Genomic DNA, 16,136 nt, shown 5'->3' with positions numbered 1-16,136 from the left:
ATCACTTGATGAGTGAGCTGACAGCGTGGGTATATAATTTATACCTAGACTGCTTTCCGTCGTGGTGCTGCTATCCTTATCAGACATATCATGGTGTTGATAGGCCGTGCTAGGGTTATCAGCATGGATGCTTATCAGTTGCCTTCCGCCAAGAGGCTTTTGGGATATGATGATTTGCAGGAGAACGAAACGTTCTTTCTGGACTCGGAGATGCTTTTTAATGATAGATCATGAATCACTCGTTTCATGGCGTTTTTGCTTACTGCCCTGCCTGGTCTTTGCTGTCAGAGACAAGAGACAATACGATCGTGGCTCAAGCCTCCTCCGGACTTGACGCATCTCAGAAAGAGCCTCAACGCATGGCATCTCTCACAACCTCTCTATCTCTCTCTATCTCTCTCTTGTATGCCGACTATTCCGGCTTCGGCTCATTTGACACCTGGAACCGGGGAGAGCTGCCGTCATCTACCTTTGCGCTAGGGAAGCCTGCGCATATCAGCGGTAGCCAAAACTAAAAACCCCAAAGAGTTGCGGGCGTAGCTCATACTCAACTGCCTAGTTGACAGCGTAGTATCGCACGTCTGCGGCCGTCCCCTTGTAAGAGCTCTGAGGGATCTAGACCTCTCCCCGACGGCTTTGATGCTGTTTTTGAACTTTACATGTCAGTTTCTCCTTCCGGTCGAATTGTCCTGTCCTGCCTTTGCTTGGCTAATAATCCTTGAGCAGAACTGTCGTTGCTTTTTCTTTTCAATGTTCTGGTTCCCTCCTTTACGTTCTTCCTATGCGACCTCGACACAGCCCTTTCGCGATCACACACACCACACTCATGGCCAATTACTTCATAGTCAAGAAAATATTAGTTACTAGACGCCATTCTCATTTACTATAGACTTATCTTAGACTTTGGCTTTTGTGCTCCCTCAAAAACGTCTCAATAGCCAACCCGCCACTTACATCCTCATCGACTTCACATCACACAAAATGTCGGCACGAAGCGCATACGCGCGCAAGAAAACAACACAAGCGAAAAATAAGGACCCAGTTATACATGGACGAGCTCAATCTGTAGCCACTTCATCAAGTGGTGAAGAGCTTTATACTGACCATTCGATACCACCCAATGTCCCGACCCCCATTGCGGCTCGATTTCCGCACCAGCTACCACCAAATGTCTCGATACCGATGGGAAGTAGGGGAGGAAGATCGATGATGTCGCCAGATTGGAATCGGGATGCGTATACGAGCAGTCAATATGCCGAGGAATGGGTTCATAACAAACCCAGGAGAGCGACAGTGCCAGACGAGTATGGAACTATTGAGAGGAGTGGACTACGAACGATGCTCGACAAGCAAAGTGACGATATACGAAAGACGATAGCAAAGACATTCACATTCCGAAAGAAGGAAAAGGAGGAGGAACCGATAGATCAAGACAGCAATGGAAGCCGACCAAGCCAGGAGACATTGCAACCGACTGTCATGCCGAGTCCTAGTCCCAACGAGAGCAGCGGCTGGGACTCACAATCTGTAGCTCGAACAGAAACGACCTTGACTTCGACATCTTCTTATGCAACCTCACAAAACCAGATGCCATTGACGCCAACATCACAGTTCTCATTTGGTCTACCTCCCATGGCACCACCCCCAACCGCCAAACTGCCTCCGATTCCACAGGTACCTACTGCACCACCACCCCAGATCAGGCGCTGGTGTGGAGGAGGACGACCCATCACCAAGTGGAACAGGCTTCGAAAAGACCCAGAGCTTTGGGATCCTAATGGAGATGTCCTAATCTACCTTGGAAAGAAAGGCCAGAGCTTGCCATCGATGCGCGTTTCGTCTCATATCATTGAGGCGATCAACAGTCGGTACCTCATCTCTCTTCTGGATGAGGGGTTGATTGACGGATATACGCATTCTCCGTCTTCGCCAAACGCTGAATCCTACGGGAGGAAACTTGGTCAAGAATTCCGGAACTCACCACTAACACCGCCTGCATCTGGACGCACCAGCATTGGAGATATGGGAGGACAGGTTCTTTATGAGATGCATTTCCCGCCTCCACAGAACATGAAGAGTATCGATCAACTCCGCCATCAGCTCACAACGCGCAACTTCTTTGCCATGCTGCTCAACGCCTCGATGGTGGGCTTGTCATTACACGAAGCTCTATCTGATCTTCACGTCAGACTGGATAGCTACATGCCTCCGAATAACGACAATGTCGGCCAATTGGTGCGGTATCTCTATAACCGAGATCTTGACGATGTGCGAAATAATCCTGCTCTGGCAGTGTCACTCCTCATCTGGTCAGAAGAACCTGATGTGCGGTGGGAGGAAGGATGGAGGGAGTGCTTCGCGCATTGCGTGGGCATGTTTGATCTCGTGCAAAAGTATAAGGACTTCAAACAGATAAACACAAACACGAGAAAGCTTATGGAGATGGCGAGTCACGAGATGCAGTATCGCGTTCAGGCTGCAGAGGAACGGCTGGCTGGCTTCAGGTACCAAGACATCTGGGCCTTCACCCCTCACACGGGATCGGAGATGAGGGCGATTGAGAGGTTGAAGGACATGTTGTTGCGGCACTTTGAACAAGAGTATGGAACATGGCCACCATCGCTGTCTGATAGTCGATCTAGCCGTTCTGCCGGCTCCTCAAGACCCGAAACCTGGTTGACTCGGACGTTGGCTATGAAGCTTCAGAAGGACTTTGGAGAGCTGTACGATTGCATGGTCGACAGAGATATCGTCTGGGGTTCGTTGGATATACAGTTTGGAAGCAGATTGATGATGATGTCAAAGAGCAAGAGGAGGGCCATTGATGCAGACACGAGGGAGATGCACTTGACGGATATGCTTATCGACTTTGACAACAAGCACCGATTCCCTCATATTCCTCATCCGTTTCCTTTACTGCCCGAATCGACCTCAGCTGCTGGTTCATTCCGAAGAGGCATCACAAAGACTCGAGGCGACCAAATGAGTGCGCTGGAGGAAAGGATACGACTTGCTTATACTGAAAACACCGGCTTCGACGAACCGGAAATCAAACTCGCTGATGCTTTTGAGCGCTTTGAGAAGACCGATGATATTGGAGACATGGATCCAGCTACTGCGAGACGTAGTCGCTGGATTCTTATATATGGCATCCTTCAATCACTAGCTTCCGTCTCTGTAGACGACGAGAAGGTGCAGTACAACGACAAGGTCGATTATCACTTATGTCCGAGACTGGAGGGAGCAAAGATACCGCCATGGAAACGAGGAACAAGCGAAGGCGTTGGCCAAGGAGCGCACGAGAGATCGTACTGCTGGGTCGCAGAGACAGAGCGAGTTACTGAGGGTGTTGAGTATGGAGACGACGTTGATATGAGCCTGATCAATGATTTCCCGATTCAGCTAAACTCGCCCGGCGCCGCGGAGGACCGAAACACGGCGTCGGGTGGGTCTCTCGGCACGGGCTTCATCAGCCCAAGAGTTCGAGAGAGGATGCGGAGAAACCGAGAGAATGAGAGTCCTGTAACGACGGACTATGGGTACACGTAGACTTAATTAATTAATACTCTTTTAATGAATAAGGACAGACGATTTATGAGCAATTGGACCCCGCTGAAATGCCATAAAATCAGATCGTACCTGTTGATCACGATCCCCAGCCACCGATTTAAAACATGCTATACCCGCTGTTTCAATGCTGATCTATTGCGGATCTGCCGAAATAAGAGGACATGACTGAGCTACCAGTTCGCATATCAGTTGATCTATGAAACCTAAGTACGAGAAAAACGTGCGGGACGGCCCAGGGCGCCATGCATAAGGCGTGCTTGATGCATGCTGTAGTACTCAGATTGTCTTGTGTTCCTGAGTTAAGCGACGATGGCGATGGAGATGCATGATTCCCCAGCCACCATTCGAATCTGCGACACTTGGAGAATAATGCTACAGTTGTTGACTGGGGGTTTTTCGTAATTGGTTGGCTGGTTATTCTCGTTTTGGCTGTAAGTCTCTTGCTGGTTGATACCCAGCCAACCTGTTTTCTGTATTTATTACTATTTTGGGCCGTGTATGAGCTTACCAGCCTCTTTAATTCTGATGACGTCGCAACGTGGAAAGGGTCTCGACCTGTTTACTATGCTGGCCGTTCTCTTGGCTAAATTGATAGAGGGAGTGTGTGTGTGTATCTTGTCCTGATTTGCAATACAATTGATCTGGATCAATCTTCAATTGCTGTTGGCCTGCTTGAGTGCTTGCATTGCTAGTGCAAGTCGACGTCATGCTCCAATTTCGGCATGGCCGGTGAGAATCGAAGCTGAACAAGCTGCAATGAAAAATGTCTGGGGGAACGGACGACAAACTAACGGAGATGAATCAATCTACGGAGCAGACAGCGCATAAACCTTTCATCTCCATTTTCAGGCTCGAGATGCAAAAAACTCGTGAACCCGACGGCCCTAGAAGAAACCAGTCTTGATCGCTAAACTTACAAGGGTCTAGAGCCACAAGGTCCCCTACCCTCTAACGGCCCAACCACTAACATCCTGCAACTACAGGGGTGGGCCTTTGCAAGGGTTATCCCACCCATTTCGGGCTCCAGCTTCTTTCTGGGCGTGCGTGGTCCTGCGCCATCTATTTCTTGAGCACCAACCACCTTGAATCGTGGGTAACAGGACCAAGGATGGGAACAAGTTTGGATGCACGATTGCTGTTGCTGTTGCTTGCGTTTGCATTCGTGGGAGCTACAAAATAGAGCTTTCTTCCCGCACACCCTCCCTCCCTCCATTCTTTCTCTCATTCCTCTTCCTCTATTGAATCTATCACCAACTTGACTTGACTCAGTCTGATAGCGTTAACTTGTATCTATTGCTTGAATCATTTGTCTCACTCACTCAAGCATCGTACAAGTCCCCCGCGCACGTCATCTCTCTCAGCTCCCCGCTCCTTGAGCGCATTAACATTACACCCCATCTTATCATCTGCGACTGTCGTGCGATTTCATCAAGATAGAGCTGCATAAGTTGTTCAAGACCGCCAAGATGTTTTTCGCAATGTTCTTCGTCTTCTTTCGGATCCTTCAGATCCTCACTCTGGTAGGTAACAGGAATGCAAATGTCCCAGATCGCAGGCTAACAGACAATCAATAGATCCCCTGCATGGGTATGCTTGCCTGGTTCGTCGATGGATTCGTCAAGCAGAACGCCCTGACTCCCGATTCAATCCTCATCCTCTTTATTGTCTCGGTTCTCGCGCTTGCTTGGGCTATCTTCACCCTCTTCAGCTACCACCGCTCCTCGACAAACGCCCACTTTGTCGCATTCGTTGATGCCCTCTTCTTCGGTGCCTTCATCGCCGCCGTTTACTACCTCCGCTACGTACGTAACACCGACTGTGTTAGCATTCGACGTGGCGACGACTGGGATCTCTCCGCTGGCGATGTCAGGGTCATCGGCCCCAGCTATGACCTCGTCAACAACAAGCCCTGCTCTATGCTCAAGGCCTGCTGGGCATTTGGCATCATGAACGTCATCTTCTTCGCCATTACCTCTGTCGTTGCTTTCATGCACGGCGGACACATGAGCGCCTATGACCGCCACCACTCTTCTCGCCGTTCTTACCACTCCAGCCGTCACAGCCACCGAAGCCGCTCCCGCTCTGGCTCTCGCTACAGCAGCCACAGCCGCCCTCACTCTCGACGTGTCTACGTTTAGGAACCTTATCCTGCCACTGCGCTTCGTAGGAAGCACAGACTTGAAAAACGAGTATTCCGGGGGACACCGCCAGTTTGCTTTTCTCGGCAATGCATCCATACTCCACTGCAACGTATGCCCAAGTACCACAATCAATACCTTGGCCCAATGACCCGCGAGATCGCAGCCTCGCCAGCTTTTCCGTTTGTCCTATGGCACTAGATATGGGCGCTCGAGTAACAACACATCGTGCTCTGCGCCAGGGATCCAATCCTTTTTCGCCCCATGAATGACTGCGCATGGGGAACATTATGGGAAAGGGTCAATAGACCCTGTTACGATCGCCGCAAGGAAAGCGGCCTCATGCATTATGACTTCTCCTAGAACATATTTCTTATTCTTTGGAAAGGAATCGTATGGACTGATGACGACCAACATGATACAATGTTGATGACGCTTCTTTGTCTCCCGTGCTTCGGAGGTGGATAATGAAGCTCAGGTAAGGGAAGGGCTAGGATTAGATACGGGTATGCCGCAGCATAGGCCCTGGAGGCTGCTTCGGTCGATGATTCTATTGTATATAATATGACTTCACTGTTACATGAGTGACGAAAAGAACAATGAGCGAGCCACCCCAGAATACATCTTTTGAACCATGAATATTTACCCTTTACTTTTGTCTACATCCAAACGCCTTGTTATGCTAAATGGTATCACTTTTTATGTATCCTTCCCTCAATGTTTGTCCGATTCTCCGACTTGATAGCCTCGAGCAACACCACTTCGACCCTCCTCGACTAATGTGCTAGCTTCATTGTCGAAATCGGTGCCCAATCCTTGCCATGTGCGACCAGAGCGAAGGAACTCGGCTCCAGGACTCGCGACACCGTTGATGCTCGCTAATTCTCCGACGCTGCGCTTGATAAGAGCATCATTCTGCTTGGCTGTACCGGCGGGACCGTCGCCGATCGCCTCCGTGGCGTTGGTAGCAGAGGGGCCGTTGCGAATTGGAAGTCTCATAGGTCGACTTGATGAGATGAGCTTGCCGGTACGCATGTCAAACTCGGGAGGAGCAGATTCCTCTCCTTCAACGCCTCCAGCTACATCATCAAGCTGATCCTCTTCTGGCCCGGCGGTATCCTTGGACTCGCTGACCGCATCTTGAGGCTTGTCGTTGAGCCCAAGCTTCTCTATACCACCCCACCACTCGCCGCCCCAGACTCGTTCATCCTCGCTCATGAGGGCCACCTCAAGCTCGAACGGTGTGATGACTGGTCTCCAGTATCCAGCATCATCTTCGACCAAGCCGCTCTCCCAGCATCCGACCACAACCCAACCCTCAATCTCAGCAAAGTTTGCCAGCTTCGCGGGGTTGAGCTTTCCAACGACAATAGTGTAGCTCTTCTTATCCGCACGAGCGATCTTTTCGCGGAGCGTATTGATCGAGCTGAGGTAGTTTGCGACTGAAAGTGTATTCACGAGGATACCGATCACACCGGCGGAAGCCAGCGACAGCACCTTCGCAAACCGGCGCCGAAGGAGACCTGCTGTGCGGATGGTGGGGTTCTCGAGCGTTGAAGATGGCGTGGCGAGAACATGTAATGAGGCGAATCGTGAGTATAGGGCGAGAAGAAGTGCAGAGGGCGGGTCGGAGATGTGGATGATCGAGTAAGCCTTCCAATGTTCGTCGTCATGAGCTTCGTCGGAGAGGATCTTGCGGTTCGGTATCAAAGCGGCAGGGTCGCGTGTGACTGCTGTGGAAACCACATCGGTATAGCCTTCGTCTTTGAGGAGGGAAACCACTTTGTCAACGTGATTTTGATACGTCAGATCGGCCATTATGACCAACTTGACAGTCTTGTCGCTGAACTCTTTCTTGATTTCCTCCAGTGTCACCTTGTAATCGAGATCGTGTGTGGTGTAAACGTATATCGCAGGGAGATGACTCGTGGGACTCAGACACGTTCGACCATAATGAACTACCACCTCTGCTGAAACATGCTCTGCAGCTATCTCGTCAACACAGCAGGCGCTGTAACTGCTATCCGCAAGAATGTATATCCTCCTCTCAGCCTTGCCCTCCTCCTGCGCATCATGCGCGCTGAGTTCCTTCGATAGAGCCTCTACAGCACGAGGGGCGTCTACCAACATAAAGTCCGGGAACTGTAAACCGATGCGCCTCCATCCTCCAGTGCGGATCTCATCTGCTGTGCGAACAACCTCGTACGTTTCGCGGAGGGCATCATCGGAGAGTATGGATTTGGGGATGGAGTCGGCGGCGGGAACTTCGAGGATGTGGTCGTCGGGAGTTGAGAGGACGGGAGGGGCCGAGAGATCGGACGCCATCGCTGGAGAAGGGTGAGGGTGTGGATTGGATGTGAAGTTTTTTGAAGGTTGGTGATGATAATATTTTGGTGGGGTTTTTGGTGATGGAGGGGAGCGGGTGTCAATGCGGGGTCATGGTGTGGATTTTAGCAACGTGGGACCCGACCACAGACATCTTGCAATAGAAGTTATAAACTAATCCGTAAATCGACGGAAATCGATATGGTACTGATGAAATGCTGTAAAATTTGCACTGCTAAGAAGCTATTGCTATCGACGGTTTGAGAGAGTGTATCTCCCGTTTTGGCTGACTGGCTCCACGACATCCAAATCACGAACGAATCAAGTAACCCGTCAATGTAATCACCGCTACTCGTCAGCTGGGGAATGAAGAGCTCATAAATATACGAAATGCCTACTTGGTCGAAACCAATGAATCTCATCATTTTTTATATCAAACCATGACTCGGTAGCGTCTTGAACCTGACAGCAGAGTGGCCGGCTTAGCGTGTATCCTTAGGTAGTGTCTGCTTGCTCATGAATACATGGAGGTGCATATCACATCTCCTAGTGAGCAAGTAAATGATGTGCTCAGTACAAGGTAACTTTGATGTATTTAACCTGATTCTTCAAGGCAAGATCCGCATCTAACAAGGACCAAACGGCGCATGTGAATAACAGCCGCAAGTACCAAGCCTCTTGATCACGAACTGCCGATTAAGGTTTCCGACCTCGGGCTACTACCGTCCCGATGCCAGTGAAGAACTGCCGAACGATATAACGGAGAATAAATATCCAGAAAACTTGCGATTCTCATCTGATTTCAACTTCCGACTCCTGAATAACAGAACTGAAGTTACAGTCGTAGTCTCGTCTACCCTGGTCTTGTCTCGATTAGGAAATCCGTGTACCCAGTTTGGTAATCAGTGTATGCATCGTCAGTGAGAAATACTACGATGCTGTTAGTCAACATCCATCCACAGCATGTTAGTAGTGAGCCACTCCTTTATATGAGAAACTCGTGTGACTTTGAGTGCGTAAGCTATGAGAGGCTAATCTTATATAACGGCATCTGCCGTCCTTTCTCTCCTTCTCCAACACAAAACATAACCATGGACGACTCATCACATCAACATCACTTTCTCCAAGGCAAAACCATCATCATCGCTGGCGGTGGTGTTTCTGGTTCTGCGTTCGCTGTTGGACTACGCAAATTATGGAATCCCCAGTTCAAAGAGCCCAAGATCATCATCTACGACCGCGACTCGCCAGACGTAAGCGCTCAGCGTGAAGGCTACACATTATCTCTCACCGGATACGACACTTCTGGAGGTCTCATTGCCCTAAAGAGACTCGGTCTTATCGACCAAATTGTAGACAATGCTGTTTCTGGTCTCAACGGAGAGGGTGCCTTCAAGATATGGGGACCCAATTGGCATGAACACGCAAGCTTCCGCCATGAGCCAATTGAAGAGCTGCCATCATCCAGCGTCAGAATAGCACGCAAGGATCTTCGGAAGGTCCTCCACGATAACCTCCGACCGGAAGACTCGGTCCAGTGGAACTCACGTTGCATCTCAGCAAAGCAAACGGACCAAGGACGAGTGCGGGTTCAAGTCGCGAGTGGACAACCCGGCAATGAGACGATCACCGAGGAGGACTGTGACCTGCTTATTGCCGCTGATGGAGCGAACAGCAAACTCCGAGGATACCTCAGACCCAATGATAAACTCGAATTTGCCGGTGCAATTCTCCGAGGTGGTATTGCTCGATTTGACGGAACTCCTCCAGCGCCCATCGACAAAGATTGGGGATTTATGCTCTCAGGAACCGGGGTCTCTTGCTTCTTTTCTCCAGTTGACGAGAACAGCGTTGTATGGGGTGTCGGTAATCTCGAAAGCGAAGAAGTACCAAGGTTGGATCTTAAGAATGGCGAAATGGTACAAGGGGTCATAAATCGCAGTCTCAATCTTGGGGATAAGTTCCAAGAACCCTTCAGAGACATTGTGCAAAGAACAGATACAAAGACTGTGTTTGCTATCAACGCAAAGGACAAGAAGGCGTTCACTCATGACGATATTAATAAGATGGGCGTCATTTTCATCGGCGATGCTAATCATGCTGTGACACCTTTTGCTGGCTGTGGAGCGAACCTGGCGTTATGTGATGCGTGGGATTTGGCAGAGGCGTTGTGTATGAGCGGTTCATTAGGGGAGGGCATATCAGCATACGACGGACGGTCTGAACCACGGGCGAGAGGAATCCTGGAGCGAGCGCGTGAGAAGTTGAAGTCAGGGCATAAGGGGAGATTGCAGCTTTACTAAGATAATTCTATATCATATAAGCATTGGTATTCATAGGGTTTGCTATGAGGGGGTCCTAGTAGAAGTATATGCAGAGGCTGAAGACTCAAGTCGTATTAGATCCTGGGAACTAGAATGTCGAGCAGAACACACAACTTAGGTGAAATAGACCATAAAATCAACATAATTGTCCGCGGTGAAATATAAAACCCATAATTACCCTCGCCAGCCCGAGTACCGCTCATAAGGCCAGCCTGTATCAAGACGCCTCTAAGTGAAGCTGCAATCACGTTCCTTTTACGAGTATTCCTCCATTCACACGAGGAAGTAGCCTGACATATGAGCGTCGACTTTATGAACCTGTTGAGTTGCGTGTATCACTGCAGAGGGCGCAAGTTCGGGCGAGGAATGATTTGGTGAGAATCCAGAAGAAGTTCCCAAACCTGGAATACTTGGTCTCACATTGTAGCACAGTAAGGTGTTGTGGGAGAAAGGCGGCTCGGGCCGTACCTAGGGTGGGTTGGCGAGGTGTTCCTAGAGATGACCGTTGTCAACCAACCCTAACAAGGCGGGTTTGGGCTTCATGACCAACGCCACCAGTAGTTACAAAACCTATATCTCCCCTACCTTGGACAAGGAGACTTGGTATAGGCCCATATTGTAAGCGAAAGTTTTCGAAAGATCGGGCTTGAGCCTCGCTATCAAGTTTCACCAACCCCAGGGTGTGAAGGTGGCAAGGTTGGGGAACAAAGAGTTATACTACGATGAAAAAAAAGCTCGAGTAAGTACACTGGCCATATTCGTGACACTCCCTACTTATGTTCTAAGATACCTGTATTTTCACATTAGAATACAAACTCCATTTCTTCCCCATCAATACTGATATCAACGCGTTCCAGCCCCTCTTCCTCCTCATCTAGCGCATCAGCCCACGTAACGCTATCTTCATCCATCTCTAGGACGACCTTGCCGTTCTTAACTGCATCATAACCACCGTCAAACTTATCATCACTCTCAATCTCTTCCTCTTGATCACTTTCTTCGTCGCTACTGGGATCGCTCTCCTCCGACTCAGATTCGTCATCTCCACCATGTTTCTTCGCAAAAGACTGCGAAGCCGGCAAATCTGGACCCTTTTCTTTCAACATCATACCATTGCTCATACCCAAGAACGACTGGACTACCGATCTCCGCACAGTCTTGTACTGAAGAGCAAATATGTTACTCCCGGCGCTTTCACCGGAGAACTCAGCTGTATTTTGGTGACCTTGTGACCCGGAAACCCCTGGGTCAGTCAGTTCAGAGGGCAGCATGACGCCTGTAGTGCTCGATACAATCGTGGATACAGGCACCGAAACACCGGCCGAGGTTGTGACCCCGCATTCTCTGGAGTGTGTGAAAGTTGCATCTTGCCAGATGAGCACCGCGGTAACCATGAAACCAGCATTGCCACCGCGAGCTAGCATCCGTTGAAGCTGAGATCTCGTCTCCTCATGCCGTATCAACCGATCAAAAACTTGATCGTAATTCTGAAGACGTACACAGACGACCTCGGAGCTAGTGAAAGAAAGACCCCCGCCATTACTGGTTTCTCGGGAGACGTCAACCGTTTCCCCGAGCTTAGCAGCGAACGACTTGTTCCGCTGTGATAATGCAGCGAGACTGGCGTTGGCGATGGTGCTTCTTGCAAATTCGTGTGTTACAAAGGGCTTCGGATCATCCGGCACAAAATTTGCGTCTGGCTCGGAATAGGATTTGACGATCCGGCCGAGCCAGGTTGATAAGGCCGATGCTGGTAGATATCGTTCTGGGGGGAGTATATAGAACGACGGTCGAGCTTGTTCAGTAGGCATGATGATAGTGACGATGTTTTGATTCTGTTGATCGACTGCAAGGGCGATATATGTAACTAGTACAGAAGCAATTCCACAGATCACAAGTGAGGACAAGATTCCGAGGAGAGCACAGACCGATTCGACTGCATTTACAGCTATCCTAGGAGGGCTGAAAATCATTGTAGATCATTGCTGCCCTAACCCCTGCCCGCGTGGGCCCCGTCTACTAATTCTCGTATATAGTCCCAATGAGGCTCAATCTTTATTCGTTTCTCGTCAGTGCAGTTCGGCAAATGTGCCGTCCTGCAAAGCGAATAGCGGCAACTATATATAACTAGGTTTCGCTTCTTATCGAACAGGAACGTGAGAGGAAGCCTGCTGAACAAAATCACAAGTCAAAAGCAATAAAATGATCACTATCAATATCGCCCGGGGGAATGTTGACCCTTCCCAATCCGAAGACCTTGACGGTTCGCATCTTTTCGACGTCGACATCACTAGAGACGACGGCACATATCAAACCGGATCTAACACCTCAATTGCCATCCGACCTCTCCTTCTTCTGGCAACTGGTACCCCGGGCCATATTGAGCCCCCATGGGGCGGGGACTGGGTCAGCGAACATGTGCAGGACATGATGAGTGCACTAAAGGCGAGGATGAACTCTCCATCCGACTTTTGCGGAGGAAAAGTAGTCATTCGTATTGCAGAGCAACCCTGGTTCAACAATAACAACTCTGAGGATCACAACACCGAGGACCACATGCCTATGCAACGCGTTCTTTGGGAGTTCCTGGAGCGGCTCGAGGCGTGGGAACCTACGATGCGGCCGATGGAGGTCAGCGTGGTGCAGACACTTGCTATTGGCACTCCCAAACTTCTCGACCAGGACGAAAAAGAGAACGAAACTGCTGGCCCGGAGAACGAAGGGCAAAGGAGGGTTCTTGTGTTGTCATGCCGTGCTCCTGGTCGTTCCGCTCATTCTAGCGAACTGTCCGGCCCAGTCTCGCGTACCATTCTACAAGCGGCAGGAGATTCTACAAACGCCATCTTTATACGTCCTGGGTCTTTCCGCGCCTTGAAGACTGAGCTTGAATTCCACCCTAAAGGCTACTTCACGGCCATTCATTTAGACATGCTGCTTGTCCACAAGCGCCCTCGAAAGTCTGAGCCTGGAACTCACAGAATCTACTTCCAATTCGTCAACCAAAACCAGTCTGAAGTGATAGATGATGACCTGAAAGCGGTCGATAAAGTTGCCGCACTACTTCTGCTTCATGGTGTTCAAGATGTTGTCATTGCTCCCTGTCCACATGCTAGGTCCGCCGTCGAGACGGCAGCTACAGTACTTTTGAGCAGTGGTATACGGGCCGTGGTTACTTTGGCCTATCATATCACTGAAAGTGATGTCGAGGTATTCCTAAGATCGCTCTACACTGGGTACATTCATGAGAAGCTCCCCTTGGAAGAAGCCGCTCGAACAGCTCGACGTCACTTGAGGGGAAGTCAAGGAGATGAGAAGCCCATTTGTGATTTCGTGGTGCTGACTTATGTCAACTCGGAGTGGCTTCCATCCACCACTCTCAGCGTTGCCTGCAAGTCTGTCGAGCAAGAGCAGAGCTATCCTAACTCTCTGTATGGGCGAGAACATGACATTGTCCATATAGAATCCATACTTTTACTTGGAAAGCCGCTGCCGCTATTGATCTATGGAATGGCCGGCATTGGAAAGACGGCTTTGTTGGTTCATTTATGTACATGGTGGAAGGCTTCGGGTTTGATCGAAGATGCATTCCATATAAGCCTCAGCCCGAGCGAACCTTTCAATAAGGATAACATGCTACAAGAGCTACAAAGCCACTTTATTCCGAGCTCTATTCAAGACTCAGGAGACACAAGCTCTTTGTATGGGTATTTCGAGAGTCACAAATGTCTCATCGTGATTGACGACCTCGACTCAGCGAACTTCAACCGACAACAAGGCCAATTCATGAATCTTACCTTCAAACTATCCAAGTCTGGCGCCCTTGTCATTCTTGCTTCCCGCAAGCGAGAGCGATGGCTGAGTAAGGCAAAAGTATACAAACTTTCCGGGCTTCGTACTCGACCAGCGACTCTGTTGGTGATGGATCCCGAATTCAGAAACCGTGTCACTGATGATGACGACCCTCCATCTCCTGAGACAACGGCGAAGACCAAGACACAAGAAGAGAAAGATTGTCTTGAGGCTGTTGTTGAGATGGTAAATGGAAATCCTCAGGCTATAGAGATTATGACTCAAAGCAGGCTTTACTGGTCGAGAGCTCCGAAAGGCGTATATTGCTTCTTACTCGGACTTCGTTCAAGCCGCCATGCCACACTTCCTGCGAGCTTCGACACTTCGGACACCGACGATGAATCTGAAAAGCCAAGCAACAGAACGCGACTTGAGGGTATACATGAGAATCTGCGAAGTATGGACTGGGGCGATGGGTTTCTACCCATATTACTTGCGCCATTCATGGGTGTTCTGCCATCGAGAGATCTCCTCACCATCTTCTGTATCTGGAGCACAAGAGTGACCAAGGTTCTGGGAAAAGCTGCATCTACACGGCTTGTGCGCGCTGCCCTCAACTCGGGTGCATCTTGCAGTGACAGGGTCAAGCTCACGGAAGATGCACACCTCTCCATAGAAGCTTTACTAAATGCTGCTAGGGTAGCAGAACCTGAGGAAGACCTGGCGTTGGCCAGCTCTAGCGTTCTGTTCCATAAAGACGTCGAGTTTTCCGAACCATCGTCACCCACTGGCAACTTCCTGACCACCATGTGTGACCGCGTTCAAGATGGGCTTGTTGATGGTGGAATGCTTGAAGAGTTCACTGAAGTTTCGGATTCGTTGATCCAGACAGACCGAGGGATTATGCAATTGAACCCACTGGTTCCTTTGCTTCTCAGACAACATCCAGCCTATAAAAGCAACTCCTTTTCGCTTCAATCGACAGTTAATGAGGCATTTGTACTATACTACTGCTATAGAGGGAAAAAGTAAGTCAACAGGATTCCTGGTAGAGGTATTCATTGTTGCATGTCGTTTTGCTAACCTATCAACAGATGGCCTTGGGACTGTTGGGAAGATGATCGCGAATGGGGAGTAGTTGACCCGGAGATCGAGCTTGAATTCGACAATTTTGCATCTGCCTGCATGACAGGTCTTCTGCACATCGACCTTGACATAACACATCTTATGGGACTAATGCGAATAGCCGCTGTGCTCGAGCATGGTGCTGGCGATAAGTTTTACTACAGAAAGACTATACTTGCCCAACTGTGGACTGTCGCTCTGGCCAAAACCCTCACAGAGCTGAAGAAGCTTCAAGACGAGGGTCGAAGCCGTCAGACCGAGATATACATGCTTTTGTTGACTGCTATGTATTTCAGCTCTGAACTTGGTCGATTCCATGATCTTGACCGCGAGTCGGACGAGGTGGCCAAGTACAAAGGCCTTATCGCCCAATTCGCCGCGTGGGCCAGCAAGATGGTCCCGGAGAACATCGAAGTAAAAGCAAAGAAGCATAAGCTATCAGGGAGAAAGGAACTTGAACGCCTGGCTGGATTGGCGGCGGATCCCGATCAAGATATCTTGTACTCGGTCCGGGGTCAAGTCAGGCGCGTTTTTGTATGGATTTCGAACCCTTTTGAGACCAGCTCCTTCGTGGGACCAGCAACCACTACATCGGTGTCAATTGATGTTGACCTGGCTACTGTGTTGTCATTCTCCATTGAAGTTCGTCGACATATGAGCCTGGTTAATAATGCTGAAGAGGCAGCTAAGAGAGATGATTGGGCAATGGCTGACGAGGCGCTGAACAAGGCACGTGAGTTAGAGGTAAATGCTATAGAAAATGATTGCACGGGTAGGATTATGTTAATCCAACTTGAGAAGATAGTTATAGGAAAGCGATAGGATAGCGATAAGGTTAAGGGGGTTATAGGTTAGCTAATATATA

At 49.6% G+C, this 16,136-nt stretch overlaps 6 protein-coding genes across 6 annotated transcripts; 4 read left to right on the top strand and 2 right to left on the bottom strand.

The window, feature by feature from the left end:
- Positions 1 to 981: 981 nt before the first annotated feature.
- Positions 982 to 3,549, top strand: FTJAE_11785 (uncharacterized protein; the record flags this gene model as incomplete). Its single annotated transcript, XM_037344764.1, has 1 exon — positions 982 to 3,549. One exon carries the CDS (start codon positions 982 to 984, stop codon positions 3,547 to 3,549), a length of 2,568 nt encoding a protein of 855 aa, XP_037201131.1.
- A 1,499-nt stretch (positions 3,550 to 5,048) lies between these two features.
- Positions 5,049 to 5,708, top strand: FTJAE_11784 (uncharacterized protein; the record flags this gene model as incomplete). The annotated part of the gene is made up of 2 exons (XM_037344763.1): positions 5,049 to 5,090; positions 5,145 to 5,708. 2 exons carry the CDS (start codon positions 5,049 to 5,051, stop codon positions 5,706 to 5,708), a joined length of 606 nt encoding a protein of 201 aa, XP_037201130.1.
- A 714-nt stretch (positions 5,709 to 6,422) lies between these two features.
- Positions 6,423 to 8,033, bottom strand: FTJAE_11783 (diphthamide biosynthesis 2; the record flags this gene model as incomplete). The annotated part of the gene is made up of 1 exon (XM_037344762.1): positions 6,423 to 8,033. One exon carries the CDS (start codon positions 8,031 to 8,033, stop codon positions 6,423 to 6,425), a length of 1,611 nt encoding a protein of 536 aa, XP_037201129.1.
- Positions 8,034 to 9,124: 1,091 nt separating this feature from the next.
- Positions 9,125 to 10,336, top strand: FTJAE_11782 (salicylate hydroxylase; the record flags this gene model as incomplete). The annotated part of the gene is made up of 1 exon (XM_037344761.1): positions 9,125 to 10,336. The coding sequence occupies one exon, from the start codon at positions 9,125 to 9,127 to the stop codon at positions 10,334 to 10,336; it is 1,212 nt and encodes a 403-aa protein (XP_037201128.1).
- Positions 10,337 to 11,160: 824 nt separating this feature from the next.
- Positions 11,161 to 12,168, bottom strand: FTJAE_11781 (uncharacterized protein; the record flags this gene model as incomplete). Its single annotated transcript, XM_037344760.1, has 1 exon — positions 11,161 to 12,168. One exon carries the CDS (start codon positions 12,166 to 12,168, stop codon positions 11,161 to 11,163), a length of 1,008 nt encoding a protein of 335 aa, XP_037201127.1.
- A 391-nt stretch (positions 12,169 to 12,559) lies between these two features.
- Positions 12,560 to 16,136, top strand: FTJAE_11780 (uncharacterized protein; the record flags this gene model as incomplete). Its single annotated transcript, XM_037344759.1, has 2 exons — positions 12,560 to 15,174; positions 15,241 to 16,004. Coding segments are annotated over 2 exons (3,379 nt in total), but the record flags the coding sequence as incomplete, so codon positions are not given.

Source organism: Fusarium tjaetaba, assembly GCF_013396195.1.
Source record: "Fusarium tjaetaba strain NRRL 66243 chromosome Unknown NRRL66243_c0000301, whole genome shotgun sequence".
NCBI classification, from domain to species: Eukaryota; Fungi; Ascomycota; class Sordariomycetes; order Hypocreales; family Nectriaceae; genus Fusarium; species Fusarium tjaetaba.
Note: the sequence above shows the minus strand (reverse complement) of the source record. Positions and strands in the feature narration are given on the sequence as shown.